Raw genomic sequence first — 25763 nt, 5'->3', positions numbered from 1 at the left:
TAAAAGAAAAGCGATCATTTCAGTAAAAACAGAAAAAGCATCTGACATCATTGAGCACCCATTCATGATGGAAACTCTTAGCAAACTAGGGATAGATGGAAGTTGTAGATCTGATTAAGGTTTTCTGTGAGAAAGATAGTAGTTAACATTATGCACAGTGATGACAGTCTGAATGCTTTCTGCTTAAATTCATGAATAAGAAAGTTTGTCTGCTTTCACATTCAGCTCAACATTGTGCTAGATGTCTTAGCTGTGTAATATGACTAGGAAAATAAAAGACAGACTGAAAAGGGAAAAACTTTTTATTTGCAGTCAGATCATGTACATAGAAAACCTTAAGGAATCTACAAAAGAAAAAGCTGCTAAAACTAAAATATAAGGCCACAAGATACAAAGTTGTGGTACAAAAATTAGTTATATTCTTATATCTTCTAAGGGGATGACAGAGGATGAGATGGTTGGATGGCATCACCGACTCGATGGACATGAGTTTGAGCAAGCTCCAGGAGCTGGTGATGGACAGGGAAGCCTGGCATGCTGGGGTCGCAAAGAGTTGGACACGACTGAGCGACTGAACTGAACTGAACTGATCAATCAGTTAATAATTGGAAAATGAATTTTTAAAATTTAAAATTCATTTAAAATTAAAAACTTTGAAGAAATAACTTTAACAAAAGATTTGCAGGTACTGCACACTGAAAACTACAAAACATTGCTAACTAAGGGAAATTGAAGATCTAAATCAATGGATAAACATTGTCATATTCATGGATTGAAGATATATTATTGTTAGAGTTGTATTTCTCTCCAAATTGAATAGATTTGGCTCAATCCTAATAAAAATCTTGGCATTTTTTTTTGAGAAACAGATGAACTGATTCCAATATTGTTATGAAAAGTCAAAGACACAGAATAGCCAAAACAATTTTGAAAAAGAACATAGGCCACATAGGTGGAGAATTTATGCAACACAATTTCAAGATTTTCTATACAGACAATCAAGACAAAGCAGCATTGGCATAAAAGTAGCTATATTGTTCAGTGGTCTAGAATAAAGAGTGTAGAAGTACACACATGCCCCCCCCACACACACATGCATACATGTGTGTGTGGTCAGTTGCTTTAAGCGTTAAGGTAATTCAAGAGAAAGGATAATCTTTTAAATGCATGATACTAGAACAGCTGGTTATAGGTGTGGAACAAAATGAAGCTCTGTCCTTATCACATATAATATAGAAAATTAATAAGAGCTAAAATTAATAAACTTCTAGCAGAAGACATAGGAGAAAATATTTGCTCTACTGAGTTACACAAAGATTTCTTGAATAAGACTAAAAAAATACGCACCATACAATTTTGAAAGAAAAATGTTGAAACAGACTTCATTAGAATTAAAAACTTCTGTTTGAAAGACACAGTTGAAAGTGAAAGTGATAGTCGCTTGGTCCTGTCCAACTGTTTGCGACCCTATGGACTGTAGCCTGCCGGGCTCCTCTCTCCATGGGATTCTCCAGGCAAGAATACTGGAAAGGGTAGCCATTTCCTTCTCCCGGGGATCTTCCCAACCCAGGATCAAACCTGGGTCTCCTGCATTGCAGGCAGATTCTTTACTGTCTGAACCACTGTGTTGATTGAAAGACACAGTTAAGAAAAGGAAAAGGCAAGCCACTGATTGGAGAAAATGTTTTCAAAACATGTATCTGACAAGCACCTTTAATTCACAACATATAAAAACTTATTATAAGTTAGTAATAATATGATAAAATGGCCAATTAAAAATGGGCAAAATTCTTGAACAGATATTATCCAGGTGGAAGTGTCTAGCTGGGTTGTGAGATCTGGAATATATATTTATATTTGCCATTTATGTTTTATATTTATATTTGTGAGTATACAGTTAATTGTTAAAACCATGGGTGAGATTTTGAAGGAAATAGGTAGAGAAAACAAAAGGGAGAACCAGAAGGGTCTTGTGTCATGAAAGCTAAATGAGATGAGTTTCAAGGAGAAAATGGTCAGTAATATCAAACATACAGAGAGCCAGCAAAATAAGTGACTAGAAAGTGTCAATTGTTTTAGCAAGATTGGTGACTTTTCATGGAATGGGTCTGAAAGAAAGAGGTGGAAGCCAGATTATAGGGCTTTGAAGACCACTGGCTGTTGGGGAAATGAAGGAAGGGAGGTTGTAGGCTGTCGTGGTTATGAACAGGGTCTCTGGAGCCAGGTGCTTGAGCTTCAGTCCTTACTGTTCCGCTTCCTAACTGTGTCATCTGGGATGAGTTGACTTTTTTAAGTCAACTTAAAGTTGACTCTTTTTAAAAAATAATCTAACCTGCCTCATAGGTTGTTATAAGGATTCCAAAAGTTAATATATATATAAACCATTTATAACAGTGCCTGACACAGAGTAATTGCTGCATATGTGTTAGTTGTTATTTGTGTCATTATTATCACAGATTTTTCACTTGGGAACTTTGACTGAAACAGGAAGAAAGTCTAGTTTGCTTTGCTGGAAGCATGAAGGAGAGTCAGGGAGTGGAGGAGCTTAAATGACATTTATATGACTGGAAAAACCAAAGTCAAAATAGATGATGCAAGGTTCCAGAGAAGGTGGGAGGACACTGGACAAGGGTGATTGGGTGAAACACCTGAATCATTGAAGTTAGGGGTAGGATGGTCTCTGATAAACACCAGGATGTTGGGAGTATTGTGATGCCTTTGATTTTTGTCAATTAAAGAGATAAGGTTGTATGGGGGCTTCCCAAGTGGCGCTAGTGGTAAAGAACCCACCTGCCAATACAGGAGGCGTGAGAGACATGGGTTCAATCCCTGGGTCAGGAAGATCCCCTGAAGGAGGGCATGATGATCCACTCCAGGATTCTTGCCTGGAAAATCCCTTGGACAGAGGAGCCTGGTGGGCTACAGTCCATAGAGTTGCAAAGAGTCGGACAGGACTGAAGGGACCTAGCAGCAGCAGTAGCACCAAGGTTGTATGCAGAAATGGGAGGAGGGAGTTGGTGGTGGAAAATAGTGAGTACTTGGGATCCCCAAGGGACATGAGAGAAATATGACCATGGAAAAGTAAAATGTCAAGTCTTTTGCTTTGCAAACCTGAATATCATCACAAGGTTTTCCTTCTCCATGTCTCTTTGTACAAGGGTTACCTGGCACACAATTATTTTGAGCTCACACACTTTGTCTTTATTTTGTAAGAAGAGTTTATACCTGTGAGATAACTTGAAACTCCCTTGAGGTCTTATAAAGCTATTCTTGAAAATCATTGAATTAACCTTCTTAACCCAGAAGAAGTCATGTAATAAAAAATTAAACAAAGTTTCCAAAAATATTAAGAGATTGGAAATCATTGAATTGTGATTAAAAAGTTTTCTTTCTAATTCTTTGTCTGTTTCTCTAGCATGCCATTTCAGCTTTTTAGTTAGATACCACAATTACTATAATTACTTACCCCTGCCTAAGGAACCCTTACTTTTATGTGTAGAAAATAATTGTAGAAATTGTTAACAAGGAAAATTCTGTGATTTTTATAGTTTGAGAAACCTGAGTTTGGGAATAAATAACAATTAAATTTTAAAAAATTTTAACAGTGATCCTTATGTGCGAGTGACGTTATATGACCCAATGAATGGAATTTTTACAAGTGTGCAAACAAAAACCATTAAAAAGGTTAGTATTTAAAAATTTTTAAGTATACGTGGTTTTATTTTTGTATAATGAAATATTGAAAAGTTAGTTATACTGTGTTTATTGTCTTTCAGACTTTGAATCCAAAATGGAATGAAGAAATATTATTCAGAGTAAGTATGCATTTTATTTCATTATAACAGCAAAGATTTTTTTCTCAATAGGTTAGAATGATAAGTTCTCACAATATTCTAAAATGTATCTTACAAGAATTTGTAAAAATTTAAGAGTTAAATCTGGGTATCCTCATGATGAGATGGCCTTGGGACCATTTAGTTTATTATGAAAAACATGTGTAAGATAATGAGATAAAGGATGATGTAAGCCTGAATTATCTTATTCTAATTTAATTCTGATGGAGAGACAGTCTTATTCCAATTTTGCAGATTTTTATGTTTTTCTTTAAAGATGATACAATATTTGTGTTTCTCTTAGTCATTTATTAAATACACTGATCCAAACAAGAGATGGTGAGAGCCTACCAACAAGTGGATACATTAAACATCCTTCATTCACATTCCTGCCTTCTTCCTCATCCCACTTCACTGTCCCGTAAGAACAAACTCCAGGCTCCCAAGAGGGCCCTCAAACTGACAGTGACACATGATGTAGATGGGAACAGTGATTCAAATAACTATAGATTGCTCATCAGAAACTGTGTTGAAACAGTATAATTAAGGTTGTAAAGAAAAAAGAATGATCAACTCAGAATTCTGTATCTAATAAAAATATCCTTCAAGAATGACAGTGTACTAAGGTATTCGAAGCTGAGGAAAAATAAGAGAATTATACTTGGAAAACTAAATACTCTTTTTCTAAAACTAAAGCTAAATACTACTTCTTCTCTGGTAGAATAAGTAGACAAAAACATTCAGTAAAGATACAGAAATCCTGAACAACATTATCAAATCAGTTTTACTTAACTGACATTTATAGACCTACCCAACAACAGCAGAACACATGGTCTTTAAAATTGCACACGGAATATATACTGAGTAAGCTGGGCCAAACCCCAAACCTCAACAGTGTTAAAATAATTTAAATCGTGCTAAGTATGATCTCTGACTGTAATGGAATTAAAGTAGGAATTAGTAACACAAAAATATCTGAAAAATCCCCAAATATTCGGAAGTTAAACAACGCACTTCTAAATAATACAGGAGTCAAACAAGAATTCTCAAAAAGAATTAGGAAATATTTTAGTAGAATGTAATAAAAATACAGCGTCAGTACTTCCCTGGTCCCCTGCAGGGGGTGTAGGTTTAATTCCTGGTGGGGAAACTAAGATCTCACATGCCACATGATGTGGCCAAAAAAAAAAAAAAAAACACCAGCATCAAATGAATAAAGGAGATGTGGTATATATATACAAGGAATACTCATGAATACAGTGAATACTCAGCCATAAAAAAGAATGAAATAATGCCACTTGTAGCAACATAGATGGATGGACCTAGAGATTATGGTGGCTTAGAGGTTAAAGCGTCTGCCTCCAATGCGGGGAAACCCGGGTTCCATGCCTGGGTTGGGAAGATCCCCTGGAGAAGGAAATGGCAACCCATTCCAGTATTCTTGCCTGAAGAATCCCATGGACGGAGGAGCTTGGTAGGCTACAGTCCACGGGGTTGCAAAGAGTTGGACACGACTGAGTGACTTCACTTTCACTTTCAGAGATTATCAAGTTGTCATACTAAGTGAAGTAGTCAGAAAGAAAAGACAAACACCATATGATATCACTTCTATATGGCATCTAAAATATGATACAAATGAACTTATTTATGAAACAGAAGCAGACTCAAAGACATAGAAAACAAACTTATGGTTACCAATGGGGAAAGGGGGTGGGGAAGGGATAAATTAGGAGTTTGAGATTATCAGATACAAACAATATATATATAAAACAGATAAACAACAAGGTTCCACTGTGTAGCATGGAGAACTATATTTAGGAGATCCAACCGGTCCATTCTAAAGGAGATCAGTCTTGGGTGTTCATTGGAAGGACTGATGCTAAATGAAACTCCAATACTTTGGCCACCTCATATGAAGAGTTGACTCACTGGAAAAGACCCTGATGCTGGGAGGGATTGGGGGTAGGAGGAGAAGGGGACGACAAAGGATGAGATGGCTGGATGGCATCACTGACTCGATGGACATGAGTTTGGGTGAACTCCGGGAGTTGGTGATGGACAGGGAGGCCTGGCGTGCTGCGATTCATGGGGTTGCAGAGTCAGACACGACTGAGCGACTGAACTGAACTGAATAAATTTTATTGGAAGAAAATATGAAAAAGGATATATATATATGTTTACGTGTGTATGTATAACTGAATCACTTTGTTATACACCAGAAGCTAACACAATACTGTAAATCAGCTATTCTTCAGTAAAACAAAACCCAACAACATCAAGGTTTGTAGGATGCAGCTACAACACTGCTTAGAGAGAAATATATAGCATTAAATTATATTGAAAAAGAAGAAAGGTCTTGAACAATTAAGGTTCTACCTGAAGAAACTAGAAAGTAGCATCATTATAGAACCAACAGACTCTAAATGGATAAGTAAGGGATATTATGAACATTTCTGTGCTTGTAAGCTCAATAACTTAGATGAAATAGACCAATTCATTTAAAGACATACCGTACCAAAATTTTAATAAGAAATAAATTACCTGTTAACTCTTAAAGAAATTAAACTTGAAATTAAAAACCATCCAATAAAGAAAACCTTGATACCAGGTAGTTCCACTAGTTGAATTCTACTATGATTCTAAGGAATAAATAATTCCAATTCTATGCAGTGTCTTATTGAAACTAAAAGAAGGACTTTTCCCAATTCATTCCTGAGGCCAGCATTATTCTGATACCAAAACCAGACTAAAGACTTATATAAGAAAGTTAAAACTGCAGACCATTCATGCTCATGCTCATAACCATTCTACGGTAAGTTTGTTAAATTGGGTCCCTTCCATTCTGAAAGGGCAGTAATTTGTTCTCAAATTACTTACAGAAATGAGGTTTGCCTTTCCTATCTGTAGAACTTAAGCCAGCACAATTTTGTGTGTGTTTACGGAATATGTGTTTATAGGGATGAAATCTATGCAACATTTCATCCTTTCAAGGGGCCCAATTCACAGAGAAGGAGGTGCAAGAATGAGCCCATGACCATGGGATCCATTAATCACATCATCTACCACACCATCTAGAAGCAGGCACTGGAATGGCCTACTGAAAGCACAACCCAAGCACCAATATGGAGATAATACTCTGTAAAGATGGCATGCCAGTTTAATATTTAAGCCAAAAACCTCAATATGAGCTGTATTCACAACAGAAAATATACACGGTCCAGGAACAAAGGGGTAGAAGTAGGCGTAGCCCCACTTGCCATCATTTCCAAAGACCCACTGGAGGATCCCTGGAACTCTGGGCTTTGCCATGTTAGAGATCCAGGCCCCCAGAGGGAAAACACACCTTCTAAGGGACACACCTTCAAGGATCCCATTCAACCACGATCTACGCCTGCTGCCAGGGCACTGTGGACTCCTTGTATCTGGGAACCAGCAGGTGATTGAGGCTGTTACGTGGCTTCTAAGGGACCAACGGGAGAATTAAATGAGCTCATTATAGGAATCACTCTATATCCTTTTAAGTATTTAATGGTGGTACAAATCTGTGATATTCCCACTAGGTTGCCATATTTTTATTTGTTTTTTTAAACAGATTTATTAAGATACAGTTAACAATCATGTGCAATTCAGTGGTTTTTAGTATGTTCATGGAGTTGTTCAACCATCACCAAAATCTTAAAACATTTTCATCACCTGCAAAATAAACCCCATACCCATTGTTACTCCTCATTTTCCCCCAGGATCTGCCCTCTTTCCCAGGAAACTTCCAGTCCACTTTCAGTCTCTTTTAAAGAGATTTGCCTATTTTGGACATTTTGTTTAAATGGTATTATGCAATACGTGGTCCTTTGTATCTGGCTTCTTTCACTAAGTGTAATGTTTTCAAGGTTCAACCATGTTATAGCATGTGTCGGTACTTAATTTCTTTTTATTGCCAAATAATGTCCCATTATATGGATAACCACACTTTATCCATGCATTGGGTGGGCATCTGAGTTGCTTCCACATTTTAACTGTTATGAATAATGGTGGTATGAACATCTGTATACAAGTTTTTGTATGGACATCTATTTTCATTTGGGACGTATATACCTAGGAGTGGGATTGCTGGGTCAAATGAAGAACTGCCAAAGTTTTCCAAGTGGCTTGGTGGGCTGCCGTCTATGGGGTCGCACAGAGTGGGACACGACTGAAGCGACTTAGCAGTAGCAGTTACCATTTTTACATCCCTACCAATAGAGTTGTGGTCCTAGTGTAATTAGATTGACTAGTTTTCTGTGAGTATGGTTTCAGTGTGTCTGGCCTCTGATGCCCTCTTGCAACACCTACCATCTTATTTGGGTTTCTCTTACCTTGGGCGTGGGATATCTCTTCACGGCTGCTCCAGCAAAGCGCAGCCGCTGCTCCTTACCTTGGACGAGGGGTATCTCCTCACCGCCGCCCTTCCTGACTTTCAACATGGGATAGCTCCTCTAGGCCCTCCTGTGCCTGCGCAGCCACGGCCTGGGGTTGGTCCTCCCGGCCACCGCCCCTGGCCTCAGGCCTCGGGGCATGGGGTAGCACCTCCCGCCTGCCGCCCCTGGCCTCGGGCTTAAGGGCGTGTATCTCCTCTCGTCACCGCCTGGACCTAGGAGGCTGGGTATCTCCTCTCGGCGCCCAACCTGACCTCGGACGTGGGGTAGCTTCTCTCAGCCGTTCCTGCGCCGTCGCAGTCTGGCACTCTCGGCCGCTGCCCGGACCTAGGACGTGAGGTAACTCCTCTTGGTCGCCGCCCTTCGGGCATGGGGTTCTCCCGGCTTCTGCCCCTGACCTTGGACTTGGCGTAACTCCTCTCGCGTGCGCTTTAGGGCGCCCGTCGCAGCCGCCTGCACTTTGAAGCAACAGTTAGAACTGGACATGGAACAACAGACTGGTTCCAAATAGGAAAAGGAGTACGTCAAGGCTGTATATTGTCATCCTGTTTATTTAACTTATATGCAGAGTACATCTTGAGAAACGCTGGACTGGAATAAACACAAGCTGGAATCAAGATTGCTGGGAGATATATCAATAACCTCAGATATGCAGATGACACCACCCTTATGGCAGAAAGTGAAGAGGAACTAAAAAGCCTCTTGATGAAGGTGAAAGAGGAGAGTGAAAAAGTTGGCTTAAAGCTCAACATTCAGAAAATGAAGATCATGGCATCTGGTCCCATCACTTCATGGGAAATAGATGGGGAAACAGTGGAAACAGTGGCAGACTATTTTTCTGGGCTCCAAAATCACTACAGATGATGACTGCAGCCATGAAATTACAAGACGCTTACTCCTTGGAAGGAAAGTTATGACCAACCTAGATGGCCTATTCAAAAGTAGAGACATTACTTTGCCAACAAAGGTTTGTCTAGTCAAGACAGTGGTTTTTCCAGTGGTCATGTATGGATGTGAGAGTTGGACTGTGAAGAAAGCTGAGCGCCGAAGAATTGATGCCTTTGAACTGTGGTGTTGGAGAAGACTCTTGGGAGTCCCTTGGACTGCAAGGAGATCAACCAGTCCATTCTAAAGGAGATCAGCCCTGGGATTTCTTTGGAAGGAATGATGCTAAAGCTGAAACTCCAGTACTTTGGCCACCTCATGCAAAGAGTTGACTCATTGGAAAAGAGTCAACTTTTGATGCTTCCCTTCCTTTGATGCTGGGAAGGATTGGGGGCAAGAGGAGAAGGGGAGGACAGAGGATGAGGTGGCTGGATGGCATCACTGACTCGATGGACATCAGTCTGAGTGAACTCTGGGAGTTGGTGATGGACAGGGAGGCCTGGTGTGTTGCGATTCATGGTGTCGCAAAGAGTCAGACACGACTGAGTGACTGATCTGATTTGATCTGACCAATACAGTATGAGAATTCTCACTTTACATCCTTGACAGCACTTATTATTATCTGACTTTTTATCACAGCCTTCCTAGTGGGTGTGAAATGATATTTTATTACAGTTCCCTGATGGTTCATGATATTACGAATTTTTTCACGAGCTTATTGGCCAGTTGTGTATTTTCTTTGGAGAAATGTCTAGTCAGGTCTTTTGCCTGTTTTATAATTAGTTTATTTATCGTTTTGTTATTGAGTTGTCCTAGTTCTTTTTATTTCTAGATACAAGTCTCTGGTCTGATACATAATGTGCAAAAATTTTCTCCCATTCTGTGAGTTGTCTTTTGAATTTATTGATAGTGTCCTTTGAAGCACAGAAGTTTTAAATTTTGATGATGTTTGGTTCCTTGTGCTTTTCTTGTCATATCTAATCAATATCATTTTAATTTACTATCTTCACTGGAGGGAGGACAGTTTCAGAGGCTTCCACTTGGCCTTCTCACTATGATAGTTCTTATCCCACAAGCCATAGATGCAATGTGGTAGTGGTAGTGAGTAGATCCAACTTTCAGTACACTTGAAAAACAGGACAGTGACTTTTGGGTGGATCCGCAGAACCAGTGAACTCAGTATAAATTGAACATTAGTCAGGACCCCGTTTGTAATCAGGTCCCTTCAAGTCCTGCATTTTTGTTTTTAAATTTTGTTTTTAGCTGTGCTGGGTCTTTTTTGTGGCACGTGGGCTCTTTGTTGCAGTGTGCAGGCTTCAGTTTATATCAAAAAATCGATAGAAATTTGGAAGTTAAACAGCATATTTTAAATAAGCCATGATCAAAAAGGAAATTATAAGGAAAATTAGAAATCATTTTAACTGTTTGGCAATTAAAACATACGAGGATATGGATGAGATAATTCAGTGCTTCTTCAAATACTTTTATACAAAAGAAAAAGGATATAAAATTGATGATCTAAGTTTCTACCTTAAAAAATAAAAAGTAGAGGGAAGAAAATAAGAATAGAAATCAATAAAATAGAACATGGACAAAAAGTAGAGAAAACAAATGAAACTAAAGCTAGTTCCTTGAAAAGATTAAGAAAATTGCTACATCATAGCAAGCCCAAGTAAGAAAGAAAACTCAAATGATCAGTATCAAAGAGAAAAGGAATCTCAACATGTGGGTAGAAATAGAGAGGAATTAAAATTACACAAATTTTAAATTTAAAACTGTAATTAAAAACTTTCCCATTATTTTTTATGATCTTGATTTCCTATTAAAAAGGATATTTGAAAGTCTGTGCTAAACTCTTGAATTAGAGATATTACCACAAAAATAAGAAAGATGACCATTTGAAAATGCACACCAGGCTTAGGACTCTATTGCCTTGTACTCATCTCTTTTACCATAATTTCACTGTTATCAAATGTTCTAGCCAATATTACTTTATTCTGGGATCATGCATAGGTCATGCATTTATTTTAATCATAAATTTCCAAATTTATTGTGAGGATAACTAGTTAAATTTGTGTGGATCAATGCTAATTCATCACAGCTAGATACAGAACTGAAAACATGGTGATTTAGCACTTGCTGTCCAAAGGACATAATTATGTGTGGTTTTCTATTTTCTCCTTTGTCATTTCATTATTTATACATAGCACAAACTGTTTTCCATTGAATGTATTCACAGAGAAATGACTATTGAGATAACATAGTATAGTAAAATCTTGGTTATCTGGCATTCAGCCAAATGGATATTGTGACCAGAAGTTGAAAGGAGATTTTATATCTTTTAGAAAACATGAAGTTCGAAGAAAGTTTTTTTTTTGTGGAGAACTCTTGTTGTTTAGTCACTGAGTTGTGTTCTGACTCTTTGTGACCGCATGGACTGACTGTAGCCTGCCAGGCTTCTCTGTCCATGGGATTTCCCAGGCAAGAGTACTGGAGTGGGCTGCCATTTCCTTCTCCACGGAATCTTCCTGAACCAGGGATTGAACCTATATCTCCTACATGGGCAGGCTAATTCTTTACTATTGAACCAGAAATGTTACTGGTAAATTAACAGACAGGACAACTCCAAATTGAAGTTAATGTTCAATCACAAAGTATAGTAACATCTGCACTTAGAGTTGCTCACGTGAGACCAGGAGAGGCAAGTTATCAGGAGGGAAAACAGTCTGACACATTAGGGAACCATATACTCATATGCTCTGCATCAGCATAGCATAGGAGCCTCTGAAAAAGGACCACTCATTCCCTGTACACCCATGGTGATCAGTTTGTATCTTTGGTATTCACACACATCTTGTTATATGTACATAATGTGTATATGTTCATGCATATATTAGTACTATGTTACAGAAGCAACATGTATACCTTAGATATTTTTATAAAAAAATAAAAGTCAGCTGTAATTTAATTTCCATAAAGCCACCACTAATTGTGTGATAGTCTGGTATTTTTTCCTATGTATTTTTATCCATAAATTTATCCTGGCAACCAACTCCAGTATTCTTGCCTGGAGAATCCAATGGACAGAGGAGCCTGGCAGGCTATAGTCCATGGGGTTGGAAAGAGTCAGACACGACTGAGCAACTTAATACTCACTCACTCACAGTCCCTACCCTCAACCAGGGTTACTATCTACTGTGGAGCCCTATGAACTAGTTTCTCAGAAGTATTACCAATGTGCTGAACCTTGTGAAGAGAAAACACGGGTGCTAGTGAGTGAATATCAGGGGATATTAGAGAATTTAGGGGAGTCCCTACATGTAAAGTATTTAAAGTAGGCCCTTCTGTAGTGTATCATTTAGGATGCTTTCAGCTTCCAGTAACAGAGTCACTGTAACAGCTAAAATTGGCTTAAATGACAGTTACATTTATTATTTCTCATCACAAGAGGCAGGCATAGAAGAGAGGTAGTGACTGCAGCAGCTGAACGGGGTCATGTGAAGCCCAGCTTCTCTGGGATTCTCTTGGCTTTCTGTCCTTGGTCACAAGAAGCCTGCAGCAGTTCCAAACGACATAGCCTCCGATGATGATGTCCAGAGGTAGACCCTATCAGTCTCCTTTAAAAAGTGAAGAACCCTTTTTCAAAAGTTTCCCTGCGAGACTTTCATATCTCTTGGGCCAGAATTATGTTGTGTGTATATTTCTAACCCAGTCATGGATAAAGAGAGTGGAATTACTGGGAAGCTTAGAGGAATCAGAAGTAAGCTCATAGGAGGCGAGGTGGGGGAAGTAGCTGCTGGTATCCCTGACATGCATTGCCATCCAATATTTCAATAAAATTAGAATTCTGTTAGCTAGGAAAAAGGATGGGGTGACTAAGCACTAAGTATAGGTTGGGGCTTCCCTGGTGGCTCAGATGATAAAGCATCCACCTGCAGTACAAGAGACCTGGGTTCAAGCCCTGGGTTGGGAAGATCCCCTGGAGAAGGGAACAGCTACCCACTCCAGTATTCTGGCCTGGAGAATTCCATGGACTGTATAGTCCATGGGGTCGCAAAGAGTCAGACATGACTGAGCGACTTTCACTTTCACTTTCATAGTATGGTATAGCCATATAATGAAATCCTCATCAGCTGTTTAAAAAGAGACAGATGTTTATGTATTGATAGAGTGTTAGTTTCAAAATATACTAAATGAAGGAACAAATGTGCAGAACGTTGTATGTATGATTCACCTATTTGTGTAAAAGCAGAACAACTCTCTCATATGCAGGTATTTGAAAAAATACTTCTGGCAGGACCTAAGAAACTGTTCACAGTATTTTCTCTGAGGGTGGGACAAAGATGAAAGATTTATAATTTGATGTTCTATGTATCTTTTTTTACTGCTTGGATTCCCCCTCTCCATGGTTGTGTATCTATAATTTGTTTTTATATTTGTTGATAAGAAATAACTATATAGAGAAACAAAGAAGACACAAAACATGTACATAAAAATGTGAAGATACTTTCTATTTATAAAATGCTTATAGCATTTTATATGCCTATAAAAATACTTACCTAGTTGATGTAACTTTACACAGTTTTTATTTTAAAATCTACTTACCACAGATATTCAAACAAAAAAATGTAGATGAATGCTCATAGCATCATTATTCATTATAGTAAAAAAGTAGAAACAGCCTGTAGGTCCATCAACAAATGAATGGACAAACAAAATGGACAAATGAATGGGATATATACATAAAATGAAATATTATTCAATTATAAAAAGGAATGATGTAGTGACACATGCTACAACATAGGTGAACCTCAAAAATATTTAAAGACCACATATTGTAGGATTCCCCTTATGTTAAATGTCTATAGTAGGCAAATCTGTAGAGACAGAAAATGTATTAGAGGTTGTCTGAGATTGAGGAAGTTGAGGGGAAATTAGGAGTGACTGCCTGGGCTTCCCTGGTGGCTCAGCTGGTAAAGAATCTACCTGCAGTGTGGGAGACCCTGGGTTTGATCTCTGGGTTGGGAAGATCCCCTGGAGAAAGGAATGGCTACCCACTCCAGTATTCTTGCCAGGAGAATTCCGTGGAGTGTATAGTCTATGAGGTTGCAAAGAGTCGGACATGATTGAGCAATTTTCATTCACTTCACTAGGAGTTACTGCTGACAGGCATGGAGTTTCTATTTGAGGTGATGAAAATGTTCCAAAATGGTGAGGGTAGTTAGTTGCATAGTCTATACTAAAACCCATTGAATTGTACATTTTCAATGGGTCACTTACATGGTATGTGTATTATATCTCAATAAAGCTTTTTTTTTTTTTTTTTTAATATACCTGCTTTGTTTTTTTTCCTGCAACCACCAGCATAATTTCCAGGAACATTACTTTAGGTTGTTTATGAATGCTGCTGCTGCTAAGTCGCGTTAGTCGTGTCCGACTCTGTGTGACCCCGACATTTATCAGTACCTTTATCCTTCTTTGAAAAATCTGGTTACTACTTTGGTGGTTTTTTTTTCCTTTTCTCTTTTGTCCATTTATAGACTTACATATTTTTCCACAAACGTCACAATAGTCTTTATTTTTGTTTTTCCTTATACCTTTCATTTAACTATGACCCTGTAAACTGTTTTTTTGTGACCATAGCTTTACTCCTATTTTTAATAGAAATTTAAAAAATAATCTCATCAAAAAATTCACACATAGCTTAAAAAGAAATAGTATAAAGAAAGGGGCTTATAGTGAAGAGCGAAAAACTCTGGTGCCTCATCCTCAGCCCTCCTGTTCTCGCTTCCCAGAAGGAACTGCTCTAAACTGTTTCTGTTTGTCCTTCTGGTCGATATTCCCATTCTGATGAATAGTTCACACATCCCTGTCCCAAACTGACCTCTAGCTGTGATAGATGAGTAGATCGCCAACTTACGTTTGCTGTCTGTCCACGGTCACAAGAAGCTTGCCATGATTCCAAACGACATAGCCTCCCAGGATGATGTCCAGAGGGAGAAAAGGGAGAATTTCCCCTATCGTGTCTCTTTTAAAAGGTGAAGAACCCTTTTTTGAAAGTTTCCCCAGAAGATTTGGCCCCTCATAGGAGTCTAGGTTGGAAATGGTTTTTCTTCAGGAAGTTAAAGCTGTTGTTTTATCAACATTGAACATGGTATTGCTATTGAAAGGGCTGATTCTTGTTCCTTTGAGGGTGATTCTTCTCTCTCTGTAAAAAAAACTGATGATTTATCTTTATCCTAGTGTTTTAAAATTTCAAAGTATTATGCCTTGTGTGTGCAGTGTCATCATATTGGGCCTTTGATAAGCATTTCAGTTTAAACACCACTGTTTCCCTTCAGTTCTGAAGCTTTTATGTGAATAACTTCTCTAATAATTTCCTTCCCTCTGTTTATACGATTGTTTGGAGATTCCAGCTAGTTGGATGCAGGGCCACCTAGTTGATTCTTATCTTTCTCAGTCAAAATTCCCATGTAAACCACAGAACACAGAAAATGATTCGGGTGGCATTTTTCTCACATATTTCAAAAATAACCTTATCCAGTACCTTCCTAGATATATAGGAGAGAAATCAGTAGGTAACATACAGTAAATGTCTTAGAACAGGAGTCAGCAAACTTTTTCATAAAGAGCCATATAGTAAATATTTTAGGTGTCACACAGATAGGAGGCAAAAAGTAAGTCTGCTGTGTAGGTACTCTGATAGCCATTTAAAAGGTAGCCATTAAAAAATGTTAAAAAAAAAGAAAAGAAAAGAAAAACTGTTTTATGGGCTGTTAAAAAAAAAAGAAGCAGGTGCCTGGTGGGATTTGGTCCATAAGCTGTAGCTTATTCAACCTCTGTTTAGGGCATTAGGGCTTAATTTTTTACTGAATCTGTTCAGAAAATCCTCTTTTTATTTTCTCTCATATTTTCCTTCAGCTTAGCTTTTTGTTCTACATTTTGAGAGATTTCTGCAAATTTACCTTAGATTGCTTATATTTGAATTCAGCAGTCATTTTTAGTGGCAACACCACTCAATGCCTCTTAATATAGTGTCCTATTTTTGTCTTATAGATTCAAGATGTCCGTAGATATTTCTAAGAAAACACCTTATAGTTTTTAAAGGTGTTTACTTTTGTTTCCTAAGTATTTTTTTCCTTTGGGGACAGTTTTTCTGGTTATACATCTGTGATCTCTGCTAATATAGTTATACTTAACAGTGACACAATAGAAAAATCATCTATTGCTTCTACATATGAAAAGCGCAAACATGTAACAATTATATTTTTAGTTATCATTTATAAATTACATATTAAAACTGATGGTTGCATTATTATTGAACCTGTATCTGAAATCAAAGAGGAACTCTTTCATAATGTGTGTCTGTGTGTGTTTACCAGAGGTTTAGGTGCCATATGAATATTCTCTCATTAGGGCCATTGACCCCTTTACTTCAACTTTCTGTTCTTGTTTTTAGTTTCTTCAGAAGCCCTGCTTCATTGCTTTCCTCCCCACTTCATCTCTGCCAGAAAAGTGTTGATATTGCTCAGCTGCCGTGGCCCTCGCATGTGCATATGATCTTTGCTGTGTTGCTTTTATGCTGATAGCTTATGGTGAACGATGTCGGATTCATGATCTCCGAAGAAGATTTAACTTCGGGACCAGGGACCAGGCTTGATCACTCAAGCGCTTTAGTAGCAGAGTTTTATTATTATTATTTATTATCACTCAAGTAGCAGAGTTTTATTAAAATATAAAAAGGGACAGAGAAAGCAAAGATCTTACCAGGCCCACTCCCACTATATATACATTTTAAGATAACAGGTTTAGTCAGAAGGTTTTCAGGAAGGAGAAACATGTCCTCAAGCAGGATACATTATTGTTATATAATCCTTACTAAGGAATGTAGAAAAAAAGTTTGTCCTTTCTTCCTCCTTGAGAATTCCAGACCCCTGTCTCTGCTTTGAGAGCCCCAGACCCCTTTCTCCTCCCCAGAGACCCTGGGCTTCATGACAGTTTGCCTAGGAATTGACTCTTTCAGTGCCTTTTACAAATTCCTTTGCTATTACGAAAATAGGATCTCAAGAGGGAGAGAATTAATGTTTGTGTTTAAGCTGTTTGAGCTTCTCTAGTGGCTCAGAGGGTAAGGCGTCTGCCTGCAGTGCAGGTAGACCTGGGTTCGATCCCTGGGTCAGGAAGACCCTCTGGAGAAGGAAATGGCAACCCACTCCAGTACCTTTGCCTGGAGAATCCTATGGACGGAGAAGTCCGGTAGGCTACATACAGTCCATGGGGTTGCAAAGAGTCGGACACGACTGAGTGATTTCACTTCACTTTAAGCTGTCCTTCTTGAATTAGAATTCTCACAACACATTTTAAATTGTATTCTTGCATTTACCGTGTGCCTTTGATATAACACCACCCCCCCTCCCAAAATAAACAAGTGTTTTATGGTGTGTTTATAATTTAGTAGGCACCTATTCCTGGAGGAGGAAATGGCAACCCATTCCAATATTCTTGGCTGGGAAATCCCATGGACAGAGCGTGCTACAGTCCATGAGGTCACCAAGAGTCAGACACAACTTAACTGAACAACAACAACAGAGAGCTATTACATACTATTAACTTCAAAAATGGAAGGATGTAGTCAGTTTTCTAATAACTGAAAATGAAGGGGAGTGACTGGGGAGGTAAGACTTCAGAGTGGAGTTGACATTTGAGCTGAGGTTGAACAAGGGGTAAATTTTGGACTTGTTGAGTGGAGAAGATATTGCACATGGAGTGACCTTAGCATGCACAGAAGTGCAGATCAGAAAGCTCAGTAAGCAGTAATTAGACTGTTGTGGGATCAGAGCATAGGGTGTTGGTGTATCTGCGTGGGCAGGGGACAGTTACAGGACACAAGGCTCGAAAGGCAAGCTGGGCTGAGGTCATGAACAGCATTCTGTGCCCAGGCATTTGAATACTTTTCTTTAGGCCACTGGGAGTATCTTTTGAGTACAGCAGTAAAGAAAGCTGAAATTGTCTTTCAGATAAATCACTCTAGTTACAATAGGAAAGATAGATTTCGAAGATAAGATAGTTGAGGTAGAGCCTCCTGCCCGGAAGCTATTAATTATAGTCTGAACCAGGACAGCAGAGGCCTGTTCAGGTCACATCTGATATCTGTTGTCTTAGCAGTATTCATTAAACATCTGCATTGTCTACCAGGTATTTTGTTAGGCATTGAGACTTTTTGTTTTTTTCTCTTAAAATATTTTTCATGGCCTTCTTCCCTATTCTCACTGGGACCGTCAAAGGCAAAGCTCTCAACCCTTCATGCCTGAATTACTAGCCACAGTCCCTGTGGACTCCAGGGTCTCTCTCTAGTCCTGTTTATTTTGTGCATCACTCACAAAATAATATTTACATGTGATCTTCATCATTTTACTTTTTTCCTTTGAAAGCTTAATTTTCTCCCATACCAATCAAGTTTTAATTCGTTTTCTGGGTATCAGTGCCTTCAGCCTGGCTCTTCCCTAAATAACCAAATTTTTCTTAAGACTTTCTACCATAAAAATGCTCTTATTAGTTGATTTTCTTAGAGCACACTCATTCTGCCCCCTTGCCTTTCTCCCCTGTGATCTTCTTGGTGTGAGTATTCTCTGTATTTTCTTACTCAAATTCTTCCCATCTTTCTAGTCTTAGCTCAAGTGTCATCTCCTCCCCTAAATTTCCTCTACATCTTCCTAGAAAGGATTATTCTCTTACACTGTTTTTCTATCCCCAAGGTGTATCTAGCCCTTAGTTGTGGCTTCCACCCTCATTGTTCCTGCGTGGTTACAGTATGAATGCAGGGGTGCCAGCTGTCCTAACCAAGTTCCACATAGGAAAAAGGAGTACAAAGGGCAAAGGCAGCAGCTCTTCCAGCTGAGTCAGCCCCATTTAAAGAGCTCTCCCAGAAGTCCTACCCAGTGACTGTCGCTAGACTGGCCTCTTTGGTCACCCCTAGGTGCAAGAGAACTCTTTTAGGGAGTCTTACTGAGAGTTTCAATGTTAAACAAGTCCAGAGGGCACTGTTCACACAGAAAACAATACATGAAAAAAATGGAGTGTTTTGTATTTTTATCTGGGTGATGATGACATGGTAAACATGCATGAAAGGTCATCAAGCTGTATATTTAAGATTAGTAAATGTCATACTTTTCTGAATTTGTTATACTTTTCAATTAAAAAAGTTAATGCCCCTCTTCCCCAGAGTTGTGGTGACCCTAGGCAGATTGCTTCTGGTATAATTAGGGTTATGTTATCAGAAGGACATAAGGAAGAGCGGATATTGGTCTGGGTATCTCAATATCCTTGTCACATGTGTAGGACTTTTTTCTGAAGGGTAGTGATGCTTTTGACATATAAGCCAAAGTTTTAATATATTTGTGTTTAATGTGATTTATTTATCATAGTGAAATATGAACTTAAATGTAACAATGTTCTATACACCATTTTAACCTCTGGTATAAAAAGTTATTAAAGATTTTCTTTTTGTTTGATATTTAGTAAATATTGTTAATAACTTGGGAGAAGGCAATGGCACCCAACTCCAGTACTTTTGCCTAGAAAATCCCATGGACAGAGGAGCCTGGTAGGCTGCCAGTCCATGGGGTCGCTAGAGTCGGACACGACTGAGTGACTTCACTTTCACTTTTCACTTTCATGCATTGGAGAAGGAAATGGCAACCCACTCCAGTGTTCTTGCCTGGAGAATCCCAGGGACGGGGAAGCCTGGTGGGCTGCCGTCTATGGGGTTGCACAGAGTCGGACACGACTGAAGCAACTTAGCAGCAGCAGCAGCAGTTAATAACTTGATGTTGAGACATTTCAGCAAAAATAAAAGCATTGGCTTTGAAAAATAAAATATTAATACTATATGTTAATTTTTACTTGCTGTAAGATATAAACAATAAGTGAAAACTCAGTGTATACTTTTTGACTGCTTTTATGTAGTAGAAGCAATATCGGTTTTATCAAGTCAGTACTACAAGGATTCAGAACACTTGCTACCATAAAATCAACATCTTTTCACTAGTTCAAACCTGATAAATAAAAAGTGAGTTCATTGCAGTTCAGTTCAGTTGCTCAGTCGTGTCTGACTCTTGGCAACCCCATGAATCACAGCACGCCAGGCCTCCCTGTCTATCACCAACTCCCGGAGTTCACCCAAACTCATGTTCATCGAGTCGGTGATGCCATCCAGCCATCTCATCCTCTGTCATCCCCTTCTCCTCCTGCCCCCAATCCCTCCCAGCATCAGAGTCTTTTCCAATGAGTCAGCTCTTTGCATGAGGTGGCCAAAGTACTGGAGTTTCAGCTTTAGCATCATTCCTTCCAAAGAACACCCAGGGCTGATCTCCTTTAGAATGGACTGGTTGGATCTCCTTGCAGTCCAAGGGACTCCCAAGAGTCTTCTCCAACAGCACAGTTCAAAACCATCAATTCTTCAGCGCTCAGCCTTCTTCACAGTCCAACTCTCACATCCATACATGACCACAGGAAAAACCATAGCCTTGACTAGACGGACCTTTCTTGGCAAAGTGATGTCTCTGCTTTTGAATATGCTATCTAGGTTGGTCATAACTTTCCTTCCAAGGAGCAAGCATCTTCCAACTTCATGGCTGCAGTCACCATCTGCAGTGATTTTGGAGCCCCCCAAAATAAAGTCTGACACTGTTTCCATTGTTTCCCCATCTATTTCCCATGAAGTGATGGGACCAGATGCTATGATCTTCGTTTTCTGAATATTGAGCTTTAAGCCAACTTTTTCACTCTCCTCTTTCACTTTCATCAAGAGGCTTTTTAGTTCCTCTTCACTTTCTGCCATAAGGGTGGTGTCATCTGCATATCTGAGGTTATTGATATTCCTCCTGGCAATATTGGTTCCAGCTTGTGCTTCCTCCAGCCCAGCGTTTCTCATGATGTACTCTGCATATAAGTGAAATAAGCAGGGTGACAATATACAGCCTTGACATACCCCTTTTCCTATTTGGAACCAGTCTGTTGTTCCATGTCCAGCTCTAACTGTTGCTTCCTGACCTGCATACAGATTTCTCAAGAGGCAGATCAGGTGGTCTGGTATTCCCATCTCTTTCAGAATTTTCCACAGTTTACTGTGATCCACACAGTCAAAGGCTTTGGCATAGTCAATAAAGCAGAAATAGATGTTTTTCTGGAACTCTCTTGCTTTTTCCATGATCCAGCGGATGTTGGCAATTTGGTCTCTGGTTCCTCTGCCTTTTCTAAAACCAGCTTGAACATCTGGAAGTTCACAGTTCACATATTGCTGAAGCCTGGCTTGGAGAATTTTGAGCATTACTTTACTAGAGTGTGAGAGAGGGCAATAAAATTAATAATAAGTTAAAATCCCGTCTGTATTTTTAAGTGGTTGCAAATATTTAAAATTTTGAAATTGTGTCTTTTATTGTATTTTAGAAAAAAATGGGAAAATAAGAAACCAAATCCACTTTGTTATGGTAAAACTTAGAAAATGGTTGACATATGACAAGTCTTGGCTTTTATATTAAGTTTCACATGTAATTTAAACTACATTGTAAGTAACAGGAATTAGGAAATGACAATGTTTACAAGCATTTATTTCTTGGTGTCTGTGGCTTGATGTTCACTTCTTTAAACATTAAAAATAGAGTTGATTTGCAGTGTGTTAGTTTCTGGTATACAGCAACATGATTAAGTTATACACACAAACACACAGGTACGTGTGTATATATATATTCTTTTTCATTGTAGGTTATTATAAGATACTGAATATAGTTCCAGTGTTCACTTGTTTTTAAGCAAAGGCTGTTTTTTCCTTCCTTAGGTTCATCCTCAGCAACACCGGCTTCTATTTGAAGTGTTTGATGAAAATCGATTGGTAAGTCCTACCGTACAAACATAAACTGTGAAGCAAGGGTATACTTGAGTAACAAGCAAAAGTAGGCCAGGAATCTGTGAAGTGAGAGGTGCTTTCGAGGTGGTTATGGAAAGACTGGGCAAAGTGGTGAATAGAAATTTTTCCCCCCGCCTTTCCTGGTGCTCCTCTCTACTCTTCTATTCTCCCTGGCACCTCTCCTGATTATCAGTTCTCAGCAGATTTCATGGTCTTCCTCAAGGTCTCTCACGGCAGGGGATTCAGAAAAGTCAGCCTCTTGGCCTGACCTTCCTGCACACTTATGCTGGTACCCTGGTTGATAGTCCCAGGCTCAGGAGCCTTCCCCTCCACACTCCAGTGGAGGTCTTGAGGTTGCCTGTATCCAGTTATGACATCCCATCCTTTCCCTTATCCCCACTCTTCTACTGAATACAAAGGAAAACCTCTCTAACTGATGAAATTAAGTTCTCTAAAGAATTGCCGATGTTCAGAGAGACAAAAAGCAAATATAACCTGTTTTTATTTTTATAAAAGGATAGTTGTGATTCCTAATTTCCTAAAGACTGTCTTGAAGTCCTACCCTCTTCCTAATTTGTCTTGAAACTATTTCAAACCTTTTTAGCATTTTACATTTACATTTAAACCTGTAAGATTTGAATATGGAGGCATAAGAACAGTGTTATGTAGTCAAAGCTTATCAATTACTAAACAGAAGCACAACAAGAATTAAAACAGTTTTATTCATTTTGTAGCTAACATAGAAACTAGATTTTTTAAAGAATCTGTTTTTAGTGTTGGACTATATAACACTTGGTTTTATAGATGTGATAACTGTACTAGTAACAGAAGATATTGGAGAAGGGAATGGCGACCCACTACAGTATTCTTACCTGGAGAATTCCACGGACAGAGGAACCTGGCAGGTTATAGTCCATGGGGTCACAAAGAGTCAGACACAACTAAGCTACTAAGCTCAGCATAGCACAACTGAAGATATTTCAGATGAAATGATTAATTAGTATCATTATAGGCAAAGGTACTTTTTTGCAGCCAAGGGAGACTTCATCACTAACTTGGCAATCTAATTTTGTAAGGCTCAGTGACAGATGTTGATGATTTGCTTATCATTTGGTTAGTCACAGAGCTTTTTATTTTCTGTTTGTATTTTTGCCTTTTTAAAAATAAAATGGAGAATGTTTTCACTTTTTCCTTCTGTTGCTACAGATCTGTTTTCCTTCTTGATGGGACCAGGTGAAATTTAGTATTGGTGTTTTGTAATCATGAAATAAACATACAAAAATATGTATACTATAATATTTATCTTAAATGATAAGACAAATATCTATATGCTTATTATTCAACTTAAGAACTTGAACATTACCAAAACCTTCAAAACATCCTTTAACCCTTCCAATAACATCTCCTTTTTCTCTCCCACAAGTAGTAACCACTGTCCTGAATGTTGTGCTTATCATTTCTTTGCTATTTAACAACTTTTATCATGTATATATGTATCCCTAAAAAACATAGTGGTTTCCGTTTTCATATTTTTGGATTTACTAAAATAGTAGCAGTGTGAATAATTCTTTCCTCTGTGACATGCTTTTGGCTTAATGATATATTTGTGAGGTCAATCCATAGGAACATATTTCACAAGTGCATAGTTTTCCCTTCATCTGCAAATGCTGTAATACCACAATTTATGTATTTATCCTGCTTAATAGATATGAGTGTTGTTTCCAGGTTTGTGCTATTACCAATTGATAAACATTCTTGTTGTGTTTCCTGATACACATGTATGATTGTATCTCTAAGATTAATATTTTGGGCTTGAATTGCTGGTCATGGTATTACTGTGTTATTTTTCCTGTTGTTCGTGATACCAGTGTGACTTTCTCCCTGATTCTTGGGCACATCATTAGTGAACTTTTTTATTTGAATTATTTGCATATTGTACACAAGGAGGGATAGCTCATGCTGATGCTTTCCACCTGCTTATAGTTATCTAGTCTTTTTGCCAGTAATCTTAGTATGGTGTGACTCTTCATTGCCAAAACTAATATTTGTCATGCTCTGATTAGTGCATTAACACTCCTTGAGCATTTACCGTGTATAGTGTATATACAGGGTATCATGATTTGTCAAAAGAAAAAAGCATTGCTTATGATATTAACAATGGAATATTTCTAAAAGCAAAAAGAAAATAATGCATTGAGCAGCATATTCTAGATCCCTATACCAAAGAGTCAGAATTCTTTGTAGTCCAACTTGTGTTTTGGTATATTAGCTTATAGCTCTATACAAATTATTTAATCCTTCTGAAGATATTTTATGAAAATAAAATGAGACAGTAGCTATCAAAGCACTTGAAAATTTTTCATCATTAATATAATGTGTGATTTAGAGTTCATGGACTTGTGCATTTACGGCTGTCTGATATCACATTTTGTGTGTTAATTATAGTATGCATTTTTGGCATACATTGTGTTCAGTACTCTGTTATGCATTAGAAATATAGTTTTTCTTAAGAAGCTCACTTTACTAGCAAAAGGGAATAAGAAATAATTAAGAGTGGTGCATGTCATTGTAATGCTCTGATTTGTTGCTGGTCCCAGCAGGTAATTGAAGTGTACAGATTACCTGAGATGTCACAGAAGCTATAGCCATTGATGGAATAACAAGCTGGATTGTGTAGCAGTAAATTGACCTGTGCACTGTAAATGCCATTTTACCTTCTCCTGTAGCATTCACAACTAAGTTAGAGACACATCCTTTTCCTAGCAAGGTTCTCTTTGGAATGTATGGCAAAGAGCAAATATACTTTAAGGAGAAAGAATTTCTAGTATTCTGGAAAATGTTTGCAATATAAGTGATATTTTTTCAGCCAGTTTTAAGAACCTGGGGATTATAAACTATCATAGTTGGGTAATGGTGTTGTTAAGGGTGATGGGATGTTTGGGACTGATGTGCCTTTAAATGAATTCTACATATACCAATGCAAAAGTTAGTGCTTCTGTGTCACTCATTTCAGTTCAGTCGCTCAGTTGTGTCCGACTCTTTGTGACCCCATGGACTGCAGCACACCAGACTTCCCTGTCTATCACCAACTCCCAGAGCTTTCTCAAACTCATGCCTATCAAGTTGGAGATGCCATCCAGCCATCTCATCCTCTATCATTCTCTTCTCCTGCCTTCAATCTTTCCCAGCATCAGGGTCTTTTCCAATGAGTCAGTTCTTCACATCAGGTGTCCAAAGTATTGGAGTTTCAGCTTCAGCATCAGTCCTTCCAGTGAATATTCAGGACTGATCTCCTTTAGGATGGACTGGATGGATCTTCTTGCAGTCCAAGGGACTCTCAAGAATCTTCTCCAGCAACACAATTCAAAAGCATCAATGCTTCAGTGCTCAGCTTTCTTTATAGTCCAACTCTCACATCCATACACGACTGCTGGAAAAACCATAGCTTTGACTTTGTGGACCTTTGTTGGCAAAGTAATATCTCTGCTTTTTAATATGCTGTCTAGGTTGGTCATAACTTTTCTTCTTCAAGGAGCAAGTTTCTTTTAATTTCATGGCTGCAATCACCATCTGCAGTGATTTTGGAGCCCAAGAAAATAAAGTCTCTCACTGTTTGCATTGTTTCCCCATCTATTTGCCATGAAGTGCCATGATTTTGATTTTTGAATGTTGAATTTCACTCTCCTCTTTTAGTTTCATTAAGAGGCTCTTCAGTTCCTCTTCACTTTCTGC

The 25763-nt window shown here is 38.4% G+C and overlaps 1 protein-coding gene across 11 annotated transcripts in view; it reads left to right on the top strand.

Annotated features, from left to right (window-relative positions):
• The window catches only part of NEDD4 (NEDD4 E3 ubiquitin protein ligase), a 145343-nt gene that overhangs the window by 23618 nt on the left and 95962 nt on the right, over positions 1-25763 (top strand). For 8 of the 11 annotated variants that reach the window (XR_015134582.1, XR_015134584.1, XM_086321089.1 and 5 more), the window contains 3 exons: positions 3606-3684; positions 3777-3815; positions 21963-22016. Coding sequence is in view for 6 of the 11 variants with exons in the window: in XM_086321089.1 (XP_086177215.1) it covers positions 3606-3684; positions 3777-3815; positions 21963-22016 (172 nt within the window). In the remaining 5 variants the exon portion in view is untranslated. The remainder of the gene's footprint in view (positions 1-3605; positions 3685-3776; positions 3816-21962; positions 22017-25763) is intronic. The other 3 variants (XM_086321094.1, XM_086321096.1, XM_086321095.1) reach the window with 1 other exon arrangement.

Source organism: Bos grunniens, chromosome 10 (assembly GCF_055505025.1).
Source record: "Bos grunniens cultivar Pamir isolate PY7600 chromosome 10, Bosgru_T2T1.0, whole genome shotgun sequence".
NCBI lineage: Eukaryota > Metazoa > Chordata > Mammalia > Artiodactyla > Bovidae > Bos > Bos grunniens.
Note: the sequence above shows the minus strand (reverse complement) of the source record. Positions and strands in the feature narration are given on the sequence as shown.